Source organism: Cladophialophora immunda (assembly GCF_000835495.1).
Source record: "Cladophialophora immunda strain CBS 83496 unplaced genomic scaffold supercont1.1, whole genome shotgun sequence".
NCBI lineage: Eukaryota > Fungi > Ascomycota > Eurotiomycetes > Chaetothyriales > Herpotrichiellaceae > Cladophialophora > Cladophialophora immunda.
This window is the reverse complement of record NW_015622541.1, coordinates 7,465,649-7,488,823: the sequence shown is the minus strand read 5'-3', so window position 1 is coordinate 7,488,823 and position 23,175 is coordinate 7,465,649. Positions and strand designations below refer to the sequence as shown.

At 54.2% G+C, this 23,175-nt stretch overlaps 5 protein-coding genes across 5 annotated transcripts; 2 read left to right on the top strand and 3 right to left on the bottom strand.

The window, feature by feature from the left end:
* Positions 1-1,349: 1,349 nt before the first annotated feature.
* Positions 1,350-4,208, top strand: PV07_02199 (uncharacterized protein; the record flags this gene model as incomplete). Its single annotated transcript, XM_016388796.1, has 11 exons — positions 1,350-1,373; positions 1,438-1,504; positions 1,610-1,977; positions 2,037-2,055; positions 2,115-2,336; positions 2,390-2,411; positions 2,472-2,784; positions 2,854-2,868; positions 2,948-3,154; positions 3,241-3,776; positions 3,875-4,208. 11 exons carry the CDS (start codon positions 1,350-1,352, stop codon positions 4,206-4,208), a joined length of 2,127 nt encoding a protein of 708 aa, XP_016255724.1.
* A 4,212-nt stretch (positions 4,209-8,420) lies between these two features.
* Positions 8,421-10,966, top strand: PV07_02198 (uncharacterized protein; the record flags this gene model as incomplete). Its single annotated transcript, XM_016388795.1, has 8 exons — positions 8,421-8,576; positions 8,670-8,764; positions 8,842-9,004; positions 9,063-9,304; positions 9,327-9,333; positions 9,366-9,560; positions 9,641-10,017; positions 10,117-10,966. The coding sequence occupies 8 exons, from the start codon at positions 8,421-8,423 to the stop codon at positions 10,586-10,588; spliced, it is 1,707 nt and encodes a 568-aa protein (XP_016255723.1). The 3' UTR covers positions 10,589-10,966.
* An 817-nt stretch (positions 10,967-11,783) lies between these two features.
* On the bottom strand, positions 11,784-13,268 carry PV07_02197 (uncharacterized protein; the record flags this gene model as incomplete). Its single annotated transcript, XM_016388794.1, has 4 exons — positions 11,784-12,448; positions 12,555-12,861; positions 12,942-13,022; positions 13,221-13,268. 4 exons carry the CDS (start codon positions 13,266-13,268, stop codon positions 11,784-11,786), a joined length of 1,101 nt encoding a protein of 366 aa, XP_016255722.1.
* A 134-nt stretch (positions 13,269-13,402) lies between these two features.
* On the bottom strand, positions 13,403-20,455 carry PV07_02196 (uncharacterized protein). The gene has a single exon (XM_016388793.1). It carries the CDS (start codon positions 20,176-20,178, stop codon positions 14,161-14,163), a length of 6,018 nt encoding a protein of 2,005 aa, XP_016255721.1. The 5' UTR covers positions 20,179-20,455; the 3' UTR covers positions 13,403-14,160.
* Positions 20,456-20,728: 273 nt separating this feature from the next.
* On the bottom strand, positions 20,729-23,071 carry PV07_02195 (adenine phosphoribosyltransferase). The gene is made up of 3 exons (XM_016388792.1): positions 22,127-23,071; positions 21,952-22,037; positions 20,729-21,886 (listed from the first exon to the last, which is right to left on the bottom strand). Exons 1-3 carry the CDS (start codon positions 22,194-22,196, stop codon positions 21,398-21,400), a joined length of 645 nt encoding a protein of 214 aa, XP_016255720.1. The 5' UTR covers positions 22,197-23,071; the 3' UTR covers positions 20,729-21,397.
* Between the last annotated feature and the right edge of the window lie 104 nt (positions 23,072-23,175).

The following is a 23,175-nucleotide window of genomic DNA, read 5'->3' as shown; positions in this document are numbered from 1 at the left end:
TAACAGATTACTTACCGTTGTAGATTGCTGGTAGTTCGCGTATCGCTAAGGGTCTCACCTAACCTACGCCGATTTTTGTTATATCCAGCTGCATTCGAGCACAGCCTTGCCATTTGTGGGAGATTAGACCGAGCGTCTTCGATAGACAGCGGCTATCCGTGATCCTGCGCGAGAAGTCACTCTCTAGATATTCGTCAATGCTCACAGCTCCACTCATTCTGAGCCCATTCCATCGTGAATAAACAGCGACGTCGTTACGCAGTGTCCACGGGCTTTGGTCCTTGAGTTCGCTATGGCGATTTCCGTATCCCCAACTCCGAGCTTTCCAAAACTCATATCTTTTCTTAGCTGACCTCCGAATTGAGGACGCGGAGATTCCACGGGTGTTCCGACGACCGAAGTGCTAGGCGTCAGCATGGACTCTCTCAGAATCCGCTTTATCCTATTCTATACCGCCCTGTTCCGCTCTTTAGAGGAGGTTGGATAGTCCTAGTCGAGATACAACAACACCATATCTAGAACCGGAGAAAATGCCCAATCTTGCCCGTTCGACGCCTTCATAGCTTTGTCGCCTAGGTATCTACTTGTCGTCGCCAGCTCGTTCCAATGGTGTTCGCGCTGCGGGAACCATCCATCTATCTCAACACATGACTCTGGCAACTCAGCTTGTATACACATGATCACTTATATAAAGAGAAGGGTGCACTCTGAAGACAAACAAGTTGTGGGACACAGGAAGACAAAGCAACAGGCAGCAGCAGTCCAATCATCATAGCCACAGCGCTACTCAGTCTAGGAGAACTGGGCAAATCCACCTCCCTGCGGAAAAGTCGTCCACCGCCCCCCGAACTCCCGCACATTGCCTCCGCAATGCTCCATGGTCCGAAACCCTCTTTAGACCTATACAACCACACCGTTCCACACTACTACGAGAGAGTCACGTGTAATGTCGGCCGACAAGGCTTGTGGCCAATCCAGGCCACGAAAGCCTTGAAGCCCCCAGACAGTGGTTGGAGTGCAGGAATATCTTGATTGGGCAGGCGGTTGCTCAACATGAGGAGCGAGACCAACAAGCCCCCCGGATTCTGTAAAAAGCGGGGAACAGCTCAGGTTCCTGTTTCTAGGAGGTTGGAGCTGTCGATTTAAAACCATTGTACGCGCGACTGGAGGTCTTTCCCTCAGGTCCATGTCAAGTCCTTGGAAAGTGACAAATGAGTGGGCGAATACCTATGGCTTGCGACAACTGTCGCGTGAAGAAGGTCAAATGTGAGTTTGAACTGAACGGACTGGACCAGGAATATTTCATAGAAGCGCTTGGACGGCTGTGGTAACGTGTCTTGCAGGTGATAATGCAAGGCCAACCTGCTCGTACTGTAGTGTGAGGACTCTTGGATCCAGGCCGGTCGGCAGCTGATAGGGAGGCTGACATCTATCCAGGACCATGACATCCGCTGCTTCTATCCACCAAGGGTGAAACGGAGGTCCAAAACTCGGGACCCTGAAGGTGAGTTCCCTTTTTCACGAGTCCTCTCTCGACGCCATCTTTCGGCTCCCCAGGTTTCACAAGCAAGCATCCTTTCTACACATGGCTGACCAGTCATCCGGTAAGCGCTCGAGGCTCGCATCCGGCACCTGGAAAGTCTACTGGGGAATACCCAACAGAAGACAAGCCAGACACCCCAGCCTGAAGCACGGCTGTACGAACCAAGGACGTCGGAGAGCTCTCCAAAGACAATCCCGCTCACTTCCACTGCCCATGAGAATCTTCTGTACCACGGCTCAGCGGAGCTAGGCTGGCCTTCTCTCTGCGCCCCGCCGTTCAGCGTCACGACCACTTCTGTGTTACAGGAATTTCCCAAGTCAACTACATCATGCGCATGCAGCCATCAAGGGAAGACGGTCGATTCGATCCTTTGGGGGGTGGATGAAGCCAGCAACGCCCTGGAGGACCAGCGCTCGCTCTTGGTCACCGGCCAAGTGAGTAAATTCCTTAGATCTCCCTACTCGGCTAACCAAAATCTATGTGTGGCAAGCAGAATGGACAAGAATTTATTGGTAGGCAACGCCAACCGCGTTGGATTCTTGCATAGACACTCAAAAGTGTTCCCTGACAGGAAGCTCCTGCGCAATGGCGCTGTTTACAGACCAGGGACTGCAGTGGATCTCCCAGTCCGTCGACAACTCCAAGAGCTTGGACTCGTTGCGGAACCTGATGTCTTCGGTCATGTCCTTGCTGAAGCTTCCGGACTCTGACTTCCGTGACGAGATCCCGCTGGAGGTGAAACTGGCCCGGACACCACTCCCGCCTGAGGAGACGGCGAGGCAATATGTCCAAGGTGAGTCTTCCAAGTGTGCATGCCATTCCCGATCTGTGACTGAACTAAGGCAGTGTATTTCGATCAAAATCAATGGTACTGTAGTCTATGTGCATCCTTTGTTCCACCTCTCTGAAGGACTTGCTGCCCAGCAAGGCCCCGGTTCTTGACGGTCTATGAGGCCCTATGGCACCGAGCTCTGACCTTCGTCTCCAGCATCTGGCCAATCCTGGACAGGAACGTGTTTTTGAAAGACTGTGAAAGGTTCTGGAGAGATCCTTCCCGAGCGGGTCCACAATGGTACGCCGTCTACAACATGGTGCTGGCGACCGGAGTACGATCGCAGCTCCGCACGGGCTCCCCGTTACTCTTCAAACAGGCGCAGGAGACAGCAACCAAGTATATGGAAAACGCGATCTCGGTTCAGCAGGATATGCTGCAGCAGCGCACGACTCTGCACACTGTTCAGGTAAGAAGTGTTTGGTCTGAACCACTTTATTATAACTTCACCACTAACGTGCATCTGGGGGCTCAACAGGCATTTGCCCTTATGGTAGATATCTTTCCCAACGACCTTAACCACGCAAGGCTTCGTGTTCAGCTGCTCTAACCACGTATGCTTGATACCACAGGCGATTTTCGCTCAAGGTATTGCGGGACGGAGGACTGAGTATATCTATTCCGCGATTGCCATCCGCCTAGCCCAAGGACTAGGGATGCATAGAACACCGCTCAAAGTCTGGAACCTGACGGCCGGCGAAGTCGAGGAGAGGAACCGAGTCTACTGGTCACTGTATTCCTTCGAGCAGATTTTCGCCTACCACTCTGGGCGTCCTTCGGTATCTTTTCCACCCCACCTGTCCCTGTCCGTTCAAACTAGGAATATCATTACAGGAGTCTCTAACTACCAAACTCCCTCATTTAGGTGATTGATGACGACGATGTCACCTGCCCTTTCCCCCGGAACGTGTTTGAGAAGTCTAGCATCGGCCCCAACGTGGTGGAGGAGAAGGGTGACCTATTCCTCAGCATTGCCAGATATTCCCGACACTGCGCCAGCCTAACCAAACAGCTCTTTTCCGCGACCTCTCTGACGCGCGATCCCAAGGAGATCGTGGGCAAGATCGCCACCCTGTACGACGACCTCAACAAGTGGTGGGCCGCGGCCGGCGTGTGCGCGGATCCTCTCGACATCGACCAACTCGCCAATGTGTCCGGCACGCTGACGGGGCTGGAGTGGACGCGGCACGTCATATTGCGCAGCTGGTACTACACCTCGCTTTTCTCCCTGCACCGGGCGTGTCGTGTGTCGGGATTCGTCATCCTGGAGAAGATGGTGGCCGACATTAGCCCCGAACACGACGTGAAATTGAAACAAATCGCAGAAGACGGAGTTGCCGCCGCGCGATCGCTGTGCCTCCTGATCCAACAGCTCAAGATCGAGCCTCAGACACCAACTTGGTAAGCCATCTTTCCCACACCTAGCATTTCAACTCTCGTTTCGCGAGCTCAGGCGCTCCCAGAGAAGTCTTGCGTACTGACGCGTGGATTCTGCGCAGGTTGATCTTGTACTTTCCCATCATGGGCGTCTTGACGCTTTTCATCAACGTCGTCTCCAATCCCGCGGCTCCGACCGCCGCCAGCGACATCGCCATCATGGAGATCGTGACGGGGACCTTCGGCCGGCTCGAGTTCATAACTCAAGGCCGCCTCGCATTGACCAGGATTGGAGAGTTCGCCAGCATTGCTCGCGCCGTCGTAGAGCAGGACATTGCGTCCCAGCAGGGCGCGGATTTCGGTTCTCTGGGCGACGACTTTCTGTCCGGCGAGATGCCGACTTTCGACTTACCCATCCTGGAGGACGGGCTGACTTCGGAGAGGATGGAGTTTTGATACATATATCCCTCGCCGCCTCTTATTCCGGAAGCCTTGTATGAGCGATGCTTGGTGCCGCGAGGGAGAATCTGGCTAGCTGAAGGAGTAAAGATCCTTTACAGAAAACTTATGGACGGGACTCTGCATTTTGTATTAATGACCGAATATCAGTGAGTCGGATAGCGACCGTTTCAGCGAGGAAAAGTTGCTGGAGAGAATAAAACTGCCATAGCCACTGTATTGTTGGGTTCGGTAGTTAAAGCTGGCTTTATACCTGGTAAAGGATTAGTTGTCTTGCGCCCATGTATCCCAGCGAAAGGGGCTGTCTCGCCGACAAAATAAGGCCGACTGGGAAGAATCTAGCTCCATGGATTGCCCGGAGTTGGTTCGCCGTCTCTAGTGTACCTGAAACCCTTCTTCGGACTGAAATGTGATGACAGACAGATGTGGCCCGCCGGTCCAAGTGCTCGGAGTCCGGAGACCACGGCGTCGGAGGCTGTGAGTGAGGGTTTCCCGGAGGAAAAGGGGGGTGATGAAGCCTGAGTTACAGAAGACGGTCTCGGGATGATCTCGACGTGAACCCAACAAGATATAATAAGCAAAGTGTAGCTCGGAGCCTCTAGTCATTGTTTTGACGGAGTCAACCAGCCTAGCTCACTGGCTGTACCAAGGACCCCAAAGCCATTTAGACCGCTTCTGCCTTTACCTCTCACCGTCTGGAGCTTCTATAACCACCCCAGCCTCAAAGATGCCCTCGGAAGCTTCGAGGAAAATCCGGTCCCAGCTGACGGGAAGCTGGGAGCTGATTGAATACAGCCTGCCACTGGCGGCGGATCCGTCAAGCAAGCTCTACCCGATGACCGCCCACGTCAGGGGAATGATCCTCTACACCGAAGACGGGTACATGTCGGCCCAGCTGCACATTCCGGGCCAGAAGCCGTTCGACGGCGAACAGCCCTTTGACCGCGCCGTCAGCGCTGAGGAAGCCGCCGCGGCGCAGGCCGAATGGGCCAACGTCGGACGGAACTACGTGGCCTACACGGGCGAATTCTACATCGACGTCGACAGCGACGAACAACCCGTCATCAAACACCACATGCGGTGCGCCAGCTTGCCGTACATGGTGACGGACGTGCAGGAGAGAACGTTCCAGTTTGAAGACCGGAGTGATGGGAACAGGTATCTGGTGTTGGGGCTCCCGCAGCCCATCGAGGTGCGAGGCGAGGAGAGAAACGTCTTTGTGCTCTGGAGGCGACTGCCTTTCAATGAGCGAAGTGCGCCGGATGTGGCGCGGAAATGGTGACCGAAAAAAAGGTGATAATAGATTCATTCTTCAGAGTGGGACTGGCCTTCCAATTGTTCATGATGGTCAATGGCTTCCTCTGCTGCTCCGAAACGAAAGCTAGCTCTCAAATAGCGTCGATGGTAGTTAAACGTCACTACAGAAACGTCTCTGTTCATGTATCGGAACGCACGGACGTTCTACGGGCGGAGGCAAAGTAGAAACTAAAGTTGATACTCATGTCTATTTCCACCACAGCATTTGGGCCGGAACTCGCAGATCGATTCAAGCCACGAGCCATTCCATACCACGGCCCTTCGATCTAGAGACGCCCTCTCTCAGAAGCACCCATAAGTCATCTGTTTCTGGTCCTGTCCTCTCCCTCAGAGACTCTGTGGCGGCTCCAAGTTGTCTTCCACTTTGACCACCTCCATCGTGAGATTGATGATTGAACTCAACTGACTAGCAGACAAAGGCTGTAGCGGCAGCCTGGGCACACCGCCATAGCCGTGGAGCCTCTGGAGGACTCCCTTGGTGCCCGCAACACCAGCAGCCGTATGCGGCCAATCGCCAGCCGACAACAGCCTCTGCAATTCCATGGCCTTTGGGAGATCTCTGGATTTGAAGGCCTCACACAGCTGCGCACAAGTCTTGGGAAAGATGTTTGCTCCGCCGGCGATGAATCCCGACCCTCCAGCGACAAGAGCCATCAGGCCAAAGTCTGCCAGCCCTCCATAGCACACGTACCCGGAATTGGTGGCATGGGGAGTCATGGCGTCCATGGCACGGGCGACGCGGGCCAGTTTGCCCGTGTCGCCACACGTGAACTTGGTTCCCACGACATTGGGATGGCGTGAGATCATGGTAATCAGATCCGAGTCCATCTCAATGCCTGCTACGACCGCCGGGAAACTGTAGACCAGCAGGGGCAGCGACGAAGAGTCGGCCACTCGGCCGTAGAAGTCTGCAATAACGGTACCGGTCATGGCGCCGCGAAAGTAGCTCGGTGGCAGGACAAGGACGTAGTCGGCCCCAGCTTTGGCGGCGTCGCGGATCAGGCTGAGTGTGCCTCGAACGGAGGCGTCAGAAGCGCCCACGATGATGGGAATCTGACCGAACCCTGCTCCGTCCAGTGCTTTGCGAGTAGTCTCAGTGACCGCGCTGCGCTCCTCGCGACTGAGATGCGGCGCTTCGCCATTGGAGCCCACGGTTACAATTCCAACAATGCCGTTCTTGACCAATCTGACTGCGTGGACCCCGATGCTGTCGTGATCAACGTCCTCCGTGTCGACCTTGAAGAATGTTGGAATGGCCGCCAACGGTCCCGCAAGAAGCGGCCGTCGCGGTGCCTGGGCTTGTGGACGGGCCATTGTCCGCGCTTGCGTCTGGGCTGCGAGAGCAAGGCTGCAGGATCCCTACCTCTGCATTTCTCCTCCAACAGAGATTAGAGTCGGGGAGTCATGTATAAGGGGCTGGGTCAGGTGAAATTTCTGAAAGCGTGACGGGACATTGCTTCCGACAGATCGTCGTCACGTACCACCAGGTGATTCTCGTCCGAAAACATTCAGACGTCGTGCACATGGTTTGCTTACCAATCTCACTCCTCCCCAGCTATTATGTATGCTCGGAAAGTTGGATGAATGCCTTGTGCAGGTTGGCCTGTTAAGATGTGGTAGATCCATTTCGGGCATCTGGATCTCCCACTTTCGGACAATATCATTCGTTTCCCGAAACTCAGCATCACCCAGCCCGAGGAAACACCAAGCCATGCGGCAAATCAGAGTCGGCACCTCTGTGTTCTAGGATCCGTTCGGCCAATAGGTGGAAAGCAGGTGAAGCTACACAATTCTTCAGTCTTCAAATTCTGGTATCAGGATAGATCTTCCGCTCTTTGTCTCAATTAGTCGGCGCGATAAATCTTGCCACATTGGGGACTAGTGACGGAAAGCTCAGCTATGAGAATCATATGGTTTGTGTCTTGGAGGTGGAGAAGGGCAACGTGATTGGGGTGAAGAATATGTGGACCTAGATCCTGTTTCCAAGTACTTTGAGGAGCTTGAGAAACTGAGGCTGGAAGAGAAGTGATGATAGATGAGATCTCGGAGCTCTCTTACATGCTCGATTCAGCCCCCTATCTGTCCTGACGTTTATCAGCCATGGCTGCCTGAACGTGTCTTTGTGTCGCAATAGTATTTCACCCTACGATCATAGATACTAACACGCCAAAGACCGGGCCGCCGAGATAGGAGAAGATATGACAATGATACGCTATCGACACCAAAGGGCAAACCTCACAACACGACACATGATCGAGTAACATAGAATTGCACAGTACACATCCAGAGCAGCTCGAGCTGTAAGCCCAAAACACAATCATGAATCTCTTGTAGCGATCACCAAATCCTGGACCTTCCGGCGATAAAGTCACCTACAGCAAACGACCTTCTCCTCACCTTTCTGACACCAAGGATTCAAATTTCGGCATTCCGGGGCTCCTATCCCGAGATGATCAGGTCAATACTCAGCCTCTTGACATATCTTTCCTCTATATCCGACCACATTTGATGTTTTATCTGGGAATTTTGTCAGCTAGCACATCATTTGGCTGCAAGTCAGCAACGAGCCCTTGTCAATCTGCACAACAGCGGAGAAAACTCCATCATTCGGAACTATACAGAGCTTCCCAGTCGAGGTGTCTCGGTCGGGGGGGAGGGATTATGAATGCCACTTTGCCCTCCCACCCCAAGATTGGACCGGTCCGAATCCCGAGCATTGCTGAAGTAGTCTTCGGCTTCGATCTTGATCATCTGGGGTCTTGGAATGCTCCTTTAAACAGTGCACGCAAGCTGCCTCCACATCGGCAGAAATACAAGTTATCTGAATTATCCCGCCCACTCCCTACCACTACCAACCCTTGAAGTTGCCACTGCCCTACAACGTGAGCTGTAATGGGTCTTTTTTCCCTTGAGAAGGAGCCCCAAGTGCGATCTGTCATCGACAAGACGAACGCCGTGATGGAGGACTACAACACGCAGATCAAGGCCGGCGTCCTCACGCTGGCTTTCCTGCTGGCAATGGTCTATGTTCTCCGCCCTCTGCTCCGGGTCGGCAAGCGAGCGAAAGACCTCCCACCGGGTCCCCCGACCCTCCCAATCCTCGGGAATCTTCATCAGGCGAGTGACATGTCCCCCCCATAGATAGGTCTCAGATCCAAGTTACTAAGACGCCGCCAGATCTCGGGGGTGGGGGAGTACGGCCACCGTCAATTCCAGAAATGGGCGGAAGAATATGGGTAATAAGCATCACACCCTTTCCGACCCACAATGGTTCCCGCTTGCGGACGGTTGACATGTAGATCTCCTGCCCTAGGCCGATCTATTCCCTCATCCTCGGCACCAAGACCTATATTGTCCTGAACACGGACGCGGCCGTCAAGGATCTCCTGGACAAGCGCAGCGCCATGTACTCATCGAGACCGGAGATGTACATGGCGCATGATATTGCGAGCGGCGGGTTGAGGACGGTGACCATGGTAATCCTCAGACCCTCTTCTCTGGATTGAATGGTCCCACACTCACACGAGAACAAAGCCCTACGGATCCCTGTGGCGGATGATGCACACGGTCGTCCACAGCATTCTCAACATCAAGGCTGCCACCAGCTACATCCCCTATCAGGACCTGGAGAACAAATTCATGCTGGTCAACCTCCTCGACCGGCCCGACGACTACGAGAATCACATCAAGCTCTTCACGCACGCTCTCACGACCCAAATCATCTACGGCTTCCGGTTCACCAGCGTCGACGATCCCAAATTCCAGCAGCTGTATCAGTAAGCAATTCTGCTCCACCAGTGCGTGTGTTGAAAAGCTCATGGGCTGGGGTGCGAACAGGGATTCCGGAAATGGACCATGTTGGTGTCAAGCGCGAGCGCCCAGCTCTTGGATCTGTATCCTTTGCTGCGGAAACTGCCCAGGTTCTTGGCTCCCAACTACGAATATGCCGTGAAGCTGCACGCAAGGGAGAAGGAGCTGTATCGCAGCCACTGGCTCGCTGCAAAGGACCGGGCCCTCACCGGCACAGGCAGAGTAAGTGGACTTGGACCTTTGGAGGAAGGGACTCCAACGAGCAAACATGGGTGAGACTGACCCCGGAGTTGCCAAACTAGCCTTGCTTCTGCAACGACCTCCTCAAAGCGCAAGAGCGCGAGAAGTTTGACGACGACCAGGCAGCCTATATCGCCGGATCCCTCCTTGAAGCCGGGTTCGACACGACAGCCGCGACCCTCCAAGGATTTATCCTGGCCATGATGATGTTTCCTGACGTCCAGAAGCGAGCACAAAAGGAACTCGACGAAGTGGTTGGGCTGGACCGACTGCCAACGATGGACGATGTGCCTGATCTGCCCTACGTCCACGCCTGCGCCAAGGAGAGCTTCCGGTGGATGCCGACTACTGTCTATGCAGCGCCTCATGCGACCACGGTAGACGACCAATACATGGGCTACAGAATCCCAGCCGGGGCGTCTGTGATTCCTAACGTCTGGTATGGAAACTGACTGAATTTGGCCTTTTTCTCTCTCTGCCAAAGAACAAAAAAGGCATGGCCGACGGTTCAGGGGGTCGCTAACGCTGAGATGACCAGGTACATCACGCAGGATCCCAAACGGACTCCCAACCCTCGAGTCTTCGATCCGACGCGCCACTTGAACCACCTCGACAGCGAGTTCGAATCCGCCAAGAGCTCCGACGTCGGCAAACGGCACAATTTTGTTTTCGGTGCCGGACGGCGTCTGTGCCAGGGGATGCACATTGCGGAGCGCTCTCTCCTTCTCGGGGTGTCGCGCATGTTGTGGGGGTTCGACTTCTCGCTGCCTCGAGATGAGAACGGCCAGCCCATCACCCCGGACATCGACGACCTGAGGGGAGGTGCCGCCATCACGCCAGCGCCCTTCCAGGTCGTCATCAAGCCCCGGTCGAAGGAGAGGGCGGACCTCATGCGCAGAGAGTGGGCCGACACCGAGGCCAACTTTTTGGATCCCAAGACCAAGGAGTGGAAGCATGTACCAGAGGGGATGGTATTTAGCACGTATGTGCCGCAACTTGTCGATGTGTGAGCATGTACGATCTAAAGTGGTGGCCGATATACAAGGTGTTGTCTTCTGCGACGCAAAGAGGGATACTTTGTTGCGTCCAGATGCGGGCCTGTCGTTCTTTTATATCTGCTGAGAGCAATCACCGGCATTGGTTGGTCACCGACCTCCCTCACCGCGATCAGGTCGTATACGGTGGAGGTCAGGGATAACGGTTTGTCATGGGCTTGTGTCTTTTGGGAGGATGAAGGGTACAAATGTTGCCAGTGATGGTCATCGCATTGACTGCCCTTACCTTTCGGCCCATAATCTCGGCAGGCATTGCGCCTCTGGGAGGAAAGGTAGAGACTTCTGTCGTACTCAAAGACACCCTAAATCCCAGACGTGGGCAAGTATAGAAATATGATGGTGATACCTAGCGTCTGGATTTCTTCACGTCAAGTGAGAGGTGCATTCCTCAAGGCCTGGTCATACATTGTATCTGGAACACATAGGTGCCGATGCCTTGGTCAAAGCTGGCTCGTAACAGAATACTAGGATTATCTGGAGATGTGATGTGCCAGAGCTTCTGGTGAACATTACACCATTTGTTCTTTGGCGCAACTGGACTCTCTGCCCCGTGCGAGATGGTGTGCTGTCAGGTGTGTCTCTCCACCTCAAACTGTAGCTTCATGTTACATGTAGTTGAGTCGTAGGGTGGCCGGCTGAGACGTCTTGCATGAAGGCTGAAACGATCGCTAGATCACATTGCCACGGTGGTGATTGTATCCGACGTGCCTCTTCATTCCTCCTGCAGTCAGGATTGAAACCCCAGGGTTGTCAACGCCCATACCACACCTCCTCGTGTGGCTTGGTGAAAGTCATAGCTCTCACCTACAGCGGCAATATGAGAGCGTCCTCTCCATGACCCGGTTGTGCTGTCTCCTTCGCGTTGAGGAACGGATCTATGAAAACAGATCGACTCGGTGTAGAATGGCCTCCAAACGAATGCACCAAGTTGCAGAGAAAACGGAAAGGGGGGGAAGAAAGTGAGGGCGGAAAAGGTTAGGAGAAGTGATTTTGACTAGCTACCTAGTTACTCTCCCCAAGCTTCCGAGTCGTAGAACACACTCATACTACTGGGCCCCATCACTGGGGACGTTGACAGCCATGGCGACGGGGTGTTCATCGATATGCCTAAATCCTCTCGGCCTGAAATGAAAGGCAAAAACCTCCTGTTTTACACCTTATCCGCGATATCCTGGCCAGTCTTCTCGCCGGGCATCTTGAAGACGATCTTGTGGACCTTGCGGGCCTCAAAGTCCTTGTAGGCCTGTGGGGCGTCCTCGAGGGACATGGTGCGGCCGCAGAGGAAGGCGACCTTTTTCTGCTCCTTGACCAGGATGTCGAGGGCGTCCTCGAAGATGCTGCGCACGGGGCAGCGGCCAAAGGCCATGGTGACGTTCTTGCCGTAGCACAGCAGGCCGTTGAGCGGGAGCATCTCGGTGTGCACGCCGATGGACGAGATCTGGCCAAACGGCCGGATCAGGTCGAAGGCCAGCATGAAGGCGTCGGCGTGGCCCACCACCTCGAGCACCACGTCGGCGCCGCGCCCGCCGCTCGCGGCCTTGATCTTCTCCACCGGGTTGTCGTTCAGGTTGATCGGGATGGCTCCGATCTTCTCCGCCTCGGCCAGCCGCTCCGGGATCGAATCGATCGCGTAGACCGTCTTGACCATGGTCAGCGCGCAGGTGATGGCGCAGATGCCCACGGGCCCACACCCGATGACCACCGTGGTGAACTCGTCGCGGTCGCGCTGCGGGAGGTTCTTCAAGAAGCGCTGTGCCGCGAAGTAGCCCGTTGGGAAGATGTCGGCCATGAGAACGAGCATCTCCTCAGGAATTCCTATGCAGGTCCACGCCCACAGGTCAATAAGAGAGGCCTTTCGAAGGAGCAATGCTAAAGAAGAACTGGCCCTGCTGTCGTCGGCTGGGGTTGCGTGCTCACTCACCAGACGGAGCCTTGACCAAGGTGGTATTCGCCAATGGCACTCTCACGTACTCGGCTTGCCCACCATCGACTGTGTTCGCGGGGACCGAGTTTCCGAACAATTCGCCCTTGCTGCATCGACTGGCCTGGCCGCGCACGCAGTAGTAGCATTCCTGGCAGGCCGTGTAGAAGGGGACAACGACCTTGTCGCCAATCTGGAAGTTGGTGACGGCGTCACCTTTCTCGGCAATGGTGCCCACAAACTCGTGGCCGCAGACGAAGTTTGGTGGACATTTCAAGTGTCCGCGGTAGAAATGGAGGTCCGAGCCCTAGAGAGCAGCAGGGTTCGATGAGTTGGATTATTGCACAATGCAATGACGAAGCGAAGCGGCAGATGTAGGAGACTTACGCAGAGAGCAGTCGAAGTCACCTTGAGCACGGCGTCGGTGGGCTTTTGGAGCTTCGGGTAGGGTCTGTCTTCCACTTCGACCTACAACGCCAAAGTCGAACATCAGAGCCAGTCAGCCTTCTCGTTGCTTGTATGAACACCATTTTTGGGCGGTAGCAGATATAACGGGGAAGTCTGAGGTTCCGAGGGAACGAATGACAAGCAGAAACTAGGAACCCCTCTAAAGGACTTGGTCGATCGAGCGCAGCAAGCCGAGGAGCATTGATCATGCCTACTTACATGGAAGTCGCCCTTCAGGACAACGGCACGCATCGTAGCTGGAGGCATATTGACAATGTTGATGAGGGTTATCTCGGATTCTCTGGATTCGGCTTTTGATCACGGTGGTGGTTTGTTTCCTGACAGCTGAATAGTGCTTGACAGCAGACCAAGTCGACTTGACCAAGGTTTGGTCTAGTGCAAGTGAAGCAGGGGCGGGGGAAGAGAAAATAGCTTGAGAGCCGAGAGTCGAGCTGCGAGACACTGATGCAATGGTTCTGCTGCACTGTGACGGGCCTTCTCGCTTAAGGATGTTGTGTGATGCGTATTGATGTAGAAATATCAGCGTATATATGTGTGAGTGTCGTCGCCGCGATAGAAATCGTCATGAGACTTCTCCTCTTCTTCTTCCTCCTCCTCCTGCTTTGTTTCCACTTCCTCTCCCGTGGCTCTCTCTCAAAAATCCCCCATCCGATGCTCGCTCGGAGAAGCGGGGGTTCTTCCTTGTTGCAAGCGAGTTCCCCGCCCTTGCAAAGGTTCTTTTTGGGCGAAAGGGCCGCGGCAATCGAAGTAGCGGCGAACATGCGGGGGAAAAAGGAGAAGAACGACCGACGACGACGAGGCTGAGTGCCCCTCTTGGCCTCTTCTCCAAGCCAGCCTTGCGCGGGTCCATCAATATATCCCCTGGGAACCTAGGTCCAGGTGTACACCTCTGCAAGGCAGGCAACTTGCCGCTCTCGACGACTCAATGTCACTCATCATAGGTAGTCGCACGCTCCAAAGCCTTAGGGAACCGCCTGGCATACTGGTAATTGTCATGCTGCATTATCATTTCGGGTCGTCCTTGGTTTGCCAACTTTTGCTGTCCTATAACCAATAGTCCCACAAGCCACACTATATCACAGAAATTAGAGATCGCTAAAGTCGTCCAAGCCGCTAGCACCATCTGCTAAGACGCCATTCAATAATCAAATCCATCATACCCACTCCCGTCATACCTCCTCCGGATGCTTGGCGGATAGCTACGCATGTCCACGCTCTGCCGTCCGTCACTAGGATGTAGTGAGTTAGAATCCTGGTTCTGATCGCCTTGGTACGTCGACGACCCAGACCTCCGGCTGTGTGTCGAGGCAGCATATGTCAACGCCTCTTGCGGCAGATCTTTAATCTCGTACGAATTATCGCTCGACTGTCGTATAGGCAGGGGCTTAGCATTCGCACTGTAGTTGGGGTATCGGGCTTGCTGGCTGGGAAGAAGCGCACGTCCACCCGTTGCAGTTGGACTGGTTGGGGTCGGAGACGTCACGTTGTTGAATGCCGCGCTGGCCCCGGCCATCTGATCTCGCGCAGAGACGGGATTTCTTGTCGCAGCCGAGGATGGGGAGAAAGAATGGGTGATGAAATCAAAGCTGGGCACCGACGCCGGGATGGAGTTTCGGAATGGATTGCCCTGGTCTTCGTAGGGGCTGTCTTCACCTCGCTCTACGGGTGTTTTCAATGCGTTCGGGATTGCTGATGTCGGGGTGGCGGTCGCGGTGTACGAAGTCGGGGTATTGTCGTTACTGCCGTGTAATGAGTACTCATTCGGGTTGACCAGAGACAGCTTGGGCGGTGCTCCTCGAGATAGGTCAAGTTGCGAACCTTGAGGGGTGTAGTCGTCAAGTTCCTGGTCTGGATCGGCATTTGGATCGAAGAATTTCTCGTCCGTAAGGTACGGATTGGATTTCTCATCCATGTCGTCGAAATTACTAGTTGGCATCTCAACTACTCCTTCAGGAAGTGTATAAGGCTTGTCGCTAAGCGATACTCCGGTCCGGTCGCCTTCGGAGGTAGCAGGGTCATATAGGCCGGTCGGGTCAATCTGATAATGGTTCGGCGGCAATGTGAAAGGCAGTTCTGGCACGATGCTTGATCGGTTCGACATTCTGTCTCCTTGAGCATTTCCCCTGGATTCCGAGGCGACCGAGGCTCGCCGCTGGTCTGGCTGATTCACTGATAGAGTTTTGCTCACCATACTAGGGGCTTTGCGTTCACCGGGTACTGAAGACATCTGCCCCTCAGGTCCGTCTGCATCTCGAATGCCGAACTGGGCAATGGTGCGTAATTTTCTCGTCACCCAGGAAGCTAAGATCTTGCCTCTCTGCTTCTCCGACAGTCTGCTTCGGGGAAAATCACCGTCGCCGACAAATGCGACAATGTCGACAATGATTTGATGTTCGTGAAGGACAGCATTGACAATGACCGGCACAATGGATGCCAGATATGATTTTCGGAAGACTTCAACCAGGACAACGACCATGCCCCCGGCTTGAAAGACAGCACACCCACCAGGAGTAATGTTCCGATGACACTTCTCGATGGTACTCTCGATGTCGATCGGAAAGTGGTTGAGGCCGTTTACTTCAAACGTCTCGCCGATACTGCCCAACACGAACAATATTTGCATTTCCACGGGCTGCCCGCCCGGTCCGATGGGTCTGGTGACGTTGTGCAGGAATCCTAGATCCCCTGTCCGGACATAGGTAGCGTTTGGGTCGCCGCCCAAGATGCGTCCATTGAACCGTTCTTCATCAAACGCCTGTTTCGACATGTAAAATGATTTGGCGCATGCTTCTGATTGAACCCAGATTTCGCCAAATTCCCCCACATGGCATAGTTGACAGGTTTCGGGGTTGACAACGGCAATGCGAGTAGACACTGGTACCATCCCCGAATCTTGAACACACAGAGCCGTCGGATCCGTGTCCGGGTCGACCGGATAAATGAGACCTCGTCTCAGTGCGCGCACATCAAGCCAGAGTTCGATCGGTTCAATCGACATGTAGCTGCGAGATGCGATCATGGGGTTGAGGACGTGAGCATATATCGTGTTGATGGCGGTTCTCTCGAGCCCTGTCTGAGCAAAATGGAGCCTCGCCTTTGAGAATAAATCAAGGCGAGGTCTCGATTCAGTCGTCACCATGAGATTCTTCAACTCGTGCAGAGAAAAGCCTTTGCCAACGACATGCCCCATGGCAAAATCGAGCATTTGGCTGGTTGCATAAGTATCCTTGATTTTGTACCGGGACAAGGCCATAAACAGTGAGGCAGGATTCTGCGCATAGTCGAGTGGCGAGATCAGATAAGTGGTACTGCCGTTGTACACGCCCATCAGGACCGTATGGAGGAACCCTATGCCTATCGTGCTTCGCACACAGGCGAGCACCGGTTTCGAGCTTGTCATTTGGCACGTCTCTTTCTGGACCTTGCACATGCCTAAAATGGTGTCGTGGCCCAGCTGAACCGAGACTCGACGCTGGTCTGGCGTCCAGTATGTCCATATAATCACGGGATTTGTCGGAGATATCCAAGAACGATTTATCGTCAAACCAAGCTCTCGGCAACCATGAGACTGCTTCGCCGGTTTCGCTGTGTTATAGACGCTTGGAATATGCGTTTTTAGGTACTGCGCAGACTGTTTGAGGTGCTGCGAGACGATTTTCTGTTTGAACAGGTGGTCGACGTCAGTGTTGCACAGAACAGCTTTCACACCCATATCTGCGACGATGTGAAGGAATGCTGGAGCATCTTCTGATAGTCTGTTGGCGTCCAGAGGAGCAACAGGAATAGCTATCGCTCCAAGAACCATACATGCGTATATGGCAAACACGTAGTCTTCTGAGTGAGTGTACATCAAAACAAGATGGTCGCTGGGCTTCACTTTGACCTTGTTTCGTAGGTATAAGGCAACCGCTGCCACCCTATGGTCAAATTTCTTCCACGTCAGCCCCTTACCTTCTTTCCCTCGGCCGTCGATCGTGCAGTATGCGAGCTCGTCTGCTTGTCGCGCCACCCGCCACTGCATCAGGTCGAAGATGTTTGTGAAATTACTCAGAGCCGTCGATGTTCGGTCATCGATAACGACCTCGCGAGGGTCGACACCCGACCACTGGGTTTCCTGGCCGTAGAGAAGGTCGCTCCGTGCCGCACTTGAGTTTGCGGACCAGATGCCGCCATTGATGTCCTCCCCAACAGGAAGATTTTTCACAGCCCGCTCGACACCAAATTTGACGTGGACACAAGGGAGTGCTCCGTTGTCGAATTCTTTGCGACAGAGCATATTGCCAATTTCTCGCCGGCCGTTCTTAGTTACCCGCGGTAGAATCCCTGGCGCTGTAATCAGGACGCAGTAGACTCTGAGGTGATGCTCTTGGTACAATACGTCCATTGTTTTCTCCGCCAGAGAGTCGAGCAATGCAATATCAAGCTGTTGTGGTGGACCACCTGAGGATAATGGCGCCGTTGAGGCCGACGGAGATTCCAAAAGAACTATGGGAAGATGTTCATCGTTCACAAAACAGTCAAACGCGGAGCAGTCGTGGATCTTGGGGACATTTCTCATGATGCTGAGAATCAAATGCTGGACAAAGAAGTAGCGATGTTCCTGCACCGCCAGACCGTGTTCGACCCACTCGACCCGTTGTCTCAGGCGATCCTCATACAGTCCCAACACATAGATCTTGCCTTCTATGACACATCCAAGGAGACCAGTACGTAGGAATTCGGGGTCGATGGCGGTCGGCGTGGGGTTGCCTTCTTTGAAACAAAATGGTCGAGCATGGAAGATGGTTTCGGTATGCTTTGGAAGAGCCCAAAAGCCTCCAGAGAGCGAGGGAGAGTCGACCCAAATCTCGCCTATCGAGTTTGGAGCGCACAATAAACCTGACTCAGGATCGACCACTGCAAGCGTGGCGTCAGGGATGGGATATCCGAAGGCGCCGCATCGGACAGCGTGGGGAAGTGAAGTCGCTCTCGCCCTTGCTTCCGCGCCCATGGCCAGCACCACGATGTCATTTGTCTTCAGAGCCTCTTTTTCCAGGAGCACTTCTCCCAAGTCCTCGGTCGACCGTTCTTTGGAAGGCTTAGTTCCCCCACCGATAAGGCTACTACCGAAGCTGGATTTGGCAATCGCGCTTTGCTCTTCCTTTTTCTCCTCTGCTTCTTGATCACGGTCCATCTCATGGCTCAACGAGCAGCCCATCCGTTCCTCTCCCCCCAGCCAGTCTCGCATGCTGATCACCATTCCGCCGTGTTCGGGCAAGCAGAGCATAGGGGCGACGATTTCCCTCGCCCTAGGGTTGCGAAGTGGCTTGAGCCAACGATCTGCCAGTAGTTCGTGGAATTCGACGTCGACGGTCAATGTATCAATCATGCACAACTTGACACTGGAAAAGTTGGGTTCGAAGTTCCGCTTGAAATTCCTCGTCGTCATCGGATCGGCCTGGTAGTTGTATACGGCACGTTTTAAGCCGGGGTAATCTGCTACAAGCAACGTCGTTTTGTATTTCGTGATGAGATTCGCGTAGAGACCAGGTGTCTCGATGGCCCGTTGGTCAATGTAGATCACCGTGTGCCCGCCATAGACGTTTAGCAAGACCCCTAGGATCATCCCAATGCTCTGTCTCGGATCGAGATAGCTCAGAATGGTTTCGCCACGTCTCGAGCCGGTGATTAAGTGTCCCTGCTTGTCGCGCAAAGAAGGATTGAAGGTGTCGGCTTTGGTATTGCTTGTCGCCGACGTGATCATTGCACTGAGTGTTGCCATTTGATGCATGATTGTCTTGTGGCTCATCACGACACCGCGGAGGTCGCCAGTAGGGGCCATAGAAAATTCAATGTATGCAAGATCCGGAACCACAAGGGGAGCTTCCTCTCCTTTCTTTTTCGGGTGATAGCTGCCAAATTCGTTGGTCTTCCACCACTCCACTCCTCGAGGCCAGTTCAGCTTGGCGGCGGTGATGTCTCGCTGAAAATTCTTCAGGTTCGCCTCCGTAGTCAAGGCCAGATGTGCTTGCGTAGACGTCAAAACGACGTTCAATCTGGCATAATTTTTGAGGTCGTTGATCGGTACAGCCACCACGCCAGCGATGAAGCAGCCGAGCAGGGCCACCGCAAATTCGATGATTTCATTCTCGATGTAGATCAGCGCAACTCGGTCCCCCTTGTAAAGACTGCTTTTGTCGCGAATGACCTGTGCCACTTTTTCTGCACGGCTGCATAACTTCTCCCAGGTGATTGAGACGAGCTCTTTACCCTTTTGGTCCAACACCCAATAGGCCGCTTGCTTGGGGTTGGTCTTTGCTCGATGTCGGAGGACCGCGGCAATGTTCTCAAACCGGGACATCTCGATATGCGAATCGTGTGGGTCACAGATGGCGAAAGGCACTTCGCGTGGTTCCAAGGGCATCTGATGGATAGCTGCACCTCCAGCAAGCTCTCCGGCACCGAGAAATGGAGGTGCGACCTGCGCCGTGGGCGAGGTCACCTCGCTCTGTGAATATCTGTGTACATTGCCGCCATAATTCTCCTGATGTTCTTCTCGTTGCTGACCAGCAAAGTCCGAGAAATAGCCCTGCTGCGAGTCCAGCATAGTAGAGTTGCGAGTGTCTATGCCGCCATAATTTTGCTGGGTGTCAGGATTAAAGGCATAATTCTGGCTCAATAGCGTCTCCGTGCGGGATTGATCGTTGGCAGTCAGGAAAGTTTCACGCCGGCCGTCAAAGGAGGACCCCGACATCGAACCATGTGGTAGACTTCCCGTTTCCCTCTCTTGAAATCTTTGGATGTGGCTTTGGGGGGTGATGCTTCTCCTGGAATCATTGTATTCTTCCCTGAGCACAGAGGCTCGCCGGCTCGTGCTGGGATGGCCCTCAGTCATTGTCCCATTCCTCGAGGGGCTGGCCACCGGTCGACCGGTGAGGGCAGCAAGCGAGGCGGCTCTGGAATCCTCATTGGAGGCAGGATGGTCGCTATCGTCAGGGGAGTGTACGCGAAGTCCTCGTGACTGGGGTTGGGGGTGTAGACCTGGCGGCGGGGAACTGATGTATTGCGAAAGAATGAGAGTCCGTCTCTTTTCATAGCCTTTGCGGGTGATGTCTCCTTCCTCGAGCTCTTCGTCGAGCTTGCGCAGGGCGTCTTCCAATTCAGGGATGCCCGACATTTTTGCAACCTTTCATGTATCGGCCGGTCGCTTTTGTTTGGGCGCGAGAAGTCGAGGACTGAGACCGGGCCCGGAGACCGACCGAGGGCGCTGGGTGTTGAAGGCACTGCCGCAAGAATCGTTTGAAGGGAAAAAGGACGAACTAAGCGAGTGACAACGGAAGCATACAAAAGCCGGGCCACCCAGGGAGATGGCAGTGAAGTCGAGGATTGAGCGCCAGCAGCCAGAAGCCAGCATGCAACGCAGTTTCAGACGAGTCCGAAACATGGGCCTCGTGGTGTCTGGTTGGGTGGTTGTGGGTGCCGCATGTGGGGATGGAGATTCAAGCGTCGTGGGCATCTTCGATCCTGCGCATCGACCCATCGCTGGCAATCACTCCATGTTTGCTGGTCCATCTTCACGTCGATTCTCAGGCGTTTACTGCCTCCTTTAGATGCCTCTCTAGGTGTACTGGATGTAGCGAGCTAGGTTGGGCGAGCAGTCGATGGTTAGGATAGGTCCAGGGATACAACCCAGGCCGCAGCGAGAGGGGGATCAGCTTCGAACATAGTTTTTTCGACTTTGTCAATTGTCTGTTGGTATCATTGAAGATGCTTTTGGAATCTATCTCTATCCTTGCTGCAATAACGCCCTGACAGACAACACCAAGCCTCGTATAGTGAGCCTGAGTCAACGATAGCTGCTCCATCACCACTGATTGACTGACTGATGCGAAGAATACCAAGGCATCCCCAGCCTCGCCCCTTCCATCACATCTCCTTGGAGTGGCTCAATCTGGCCAGCTCATCTGGCTGATAATCCTCAGATCAGCCTTCTCCGTCAAGCAATGTTCGAGAGGAGCTACGTGCCGCTTACTCGATGACTGGAAAGACTCGAGGCAGCGTCGGACAGTAGCTCGACTCGACTTGAATATCGACATTAGGTCTTCTCGCAAGCATTTCATCTGTAACCTAATTGAATCTTTCAACAAAAACGCCGAAAATGATAGGATTTCAGGGTTCTCGTTTGGGTACCAACCGAGGAGAACCGTTTCCCCGTTGGATATGTTGTGTTCACCGCTGAGCCTGCAAACACCGGTAATACACATAGGATTCTGGAGTGGTATGTAGTTGAGATTAGTCTGAGGTGGCTGGTGGGTAACCGCCCGTCTCGACCTGGCCAAAGTGGCATCTCGAGTTGTGGCATTCATCATGGTGAGCCTGAGGGTGCGGTCTCCCAGTCATTCTTCTTGACTCTCAAGGAGCGTGAAAACCGGGGCGTTGAGCTTGTCTCGACCGTTGAGGAAACTGAGTTCGATGATGAAGACGTATCCGATCAGCTGGCCGCCGCATTTCTCGACCAGTGTCCCTGCTGCCGCTGCCGAACCGCCTGTTGCGATCAGGTCGTCGACCACCAGAACTTTCTGGCCAGGCTGGATGGCGGAAGTCTGCATGGCAAAGGTGTCGGTGCCATATTCCTTCTGATACTCTGCTGTTTCGATCTCTCCGGGGAGTTTGCCTGCCTTTCTGACAGGAACAAATCCGGCGCCGAAGCGTAAGGCTAGTGTCGGGCCAAAGAGGAAACCTCTCGCGTCGAGGCCGACAATCACATCAGGAATGTTGTGCGGACCAAGCGATTCGGCAATCTGTAGCTCAAATGCACGAATCAAGTCCTCGTGGAGGGAGTGCGAGGCGAAGAGGGGGAGGATGTCTTCGAAGAGGATGCCTTTCTTCACCAACCCACTTAGCCGAAATGCTTTCGAGGGGACTAGGACGACGAACAGGCCCTTCTTACCTTTGGGAAATCGGGATAGGTCTTCAGGCCCGCCTTGATGCGAGCTTTTAATTGCGACAACGCTTCAGGACGGGCGAGTTGGGAGGCTATCCATGGGTCAGCAAGGCTGAAACAAAATCTTTTTCTCCTTCCCCTCCCCTTCATTCTTGGGTTGGGGCCGCGGGGCGAGACATACTGGAGGCGGTGGCATTGGGCTCTGGTCGCGCGGTGCCATAACTGCAGTCAGTGTCTGCGGAAAGGGTCATGCTGAGAAGAAAGACAGTCAGAGGGAAGGCGGGATGATAGGATAAATATGGGTACGAGCGAGGAAAAAAAAGATGACAACAAAGAGCCGTGGCACAAGAACGAGGGCGCAGGGCGAATCAGTTGCGCATGCAAGGGCCGTCCACCCTTCGGGAGGGATCTGGTGGGAATCCAGGTGTAGCTTGCGGCGCTATTCCACGGTCGCCTGTGGCCTCCGAGCGTATCCAGCACTAGCAAGTAGGGAGCAAGCAGACGGGTTCAACAAACACACAAGCCAGCTTAGTGACAGGCCTGGCTTGTCGCTTGCATGTGGTGTTATGTTACAAGAGCAGTCAGCCTGCGCGGTCGGAACTGACGTGATTGCAGCCGACAATCCTCGCCTGGACTGCTAGGCCCAGCAGCTCCAGTAGGTCCCAGTGGCAGGTCGTCAAGGAGAGGCGACCTGTTGCGTGTTTGCTTTTCCTTCCTCCACGGCGGTGTGTGCGTGTGTGTGTCTGTGTCTGTGTCCACAAGCGATCCACTCGGGATTCCTGATCAAGGTTCAACCAACAGAGGCGAGCTTGACTAAAAGGGCCGTGGCATGTGTACAGCCGTGATTTGTATGTACTGCTAGGTACCCGATCCGAAGAAAAAGGAGGATTGGGATAGGCTCTAGGGTCCTCCCTCCCAGGCTTGGAATATCCCGATCGAGGACACGCTAGGGCCCGTGGGTGAGAGAGAGTGGGATGGTTTTGGAAGATAACGTTTGAGGGATAATCCACGATAACCTACTGGGGGTCCGAGCAGGAGGAGTACGAGGGAGGCAGGCTGATACTCGACTTGGTCGCAGGGAGGGGCGCAGGGAGCGTGGGCTGAACGATGACTATGTGGATGTTCGTGTATGTCGAGACTCGAAGAGGGAAGAGGGAGGAAGGCCTCATCATCCCGCCCGTCCTCTTAACTCGATGAAAAGCCCCCCCGGTTCCGCCATGCCATGCCACG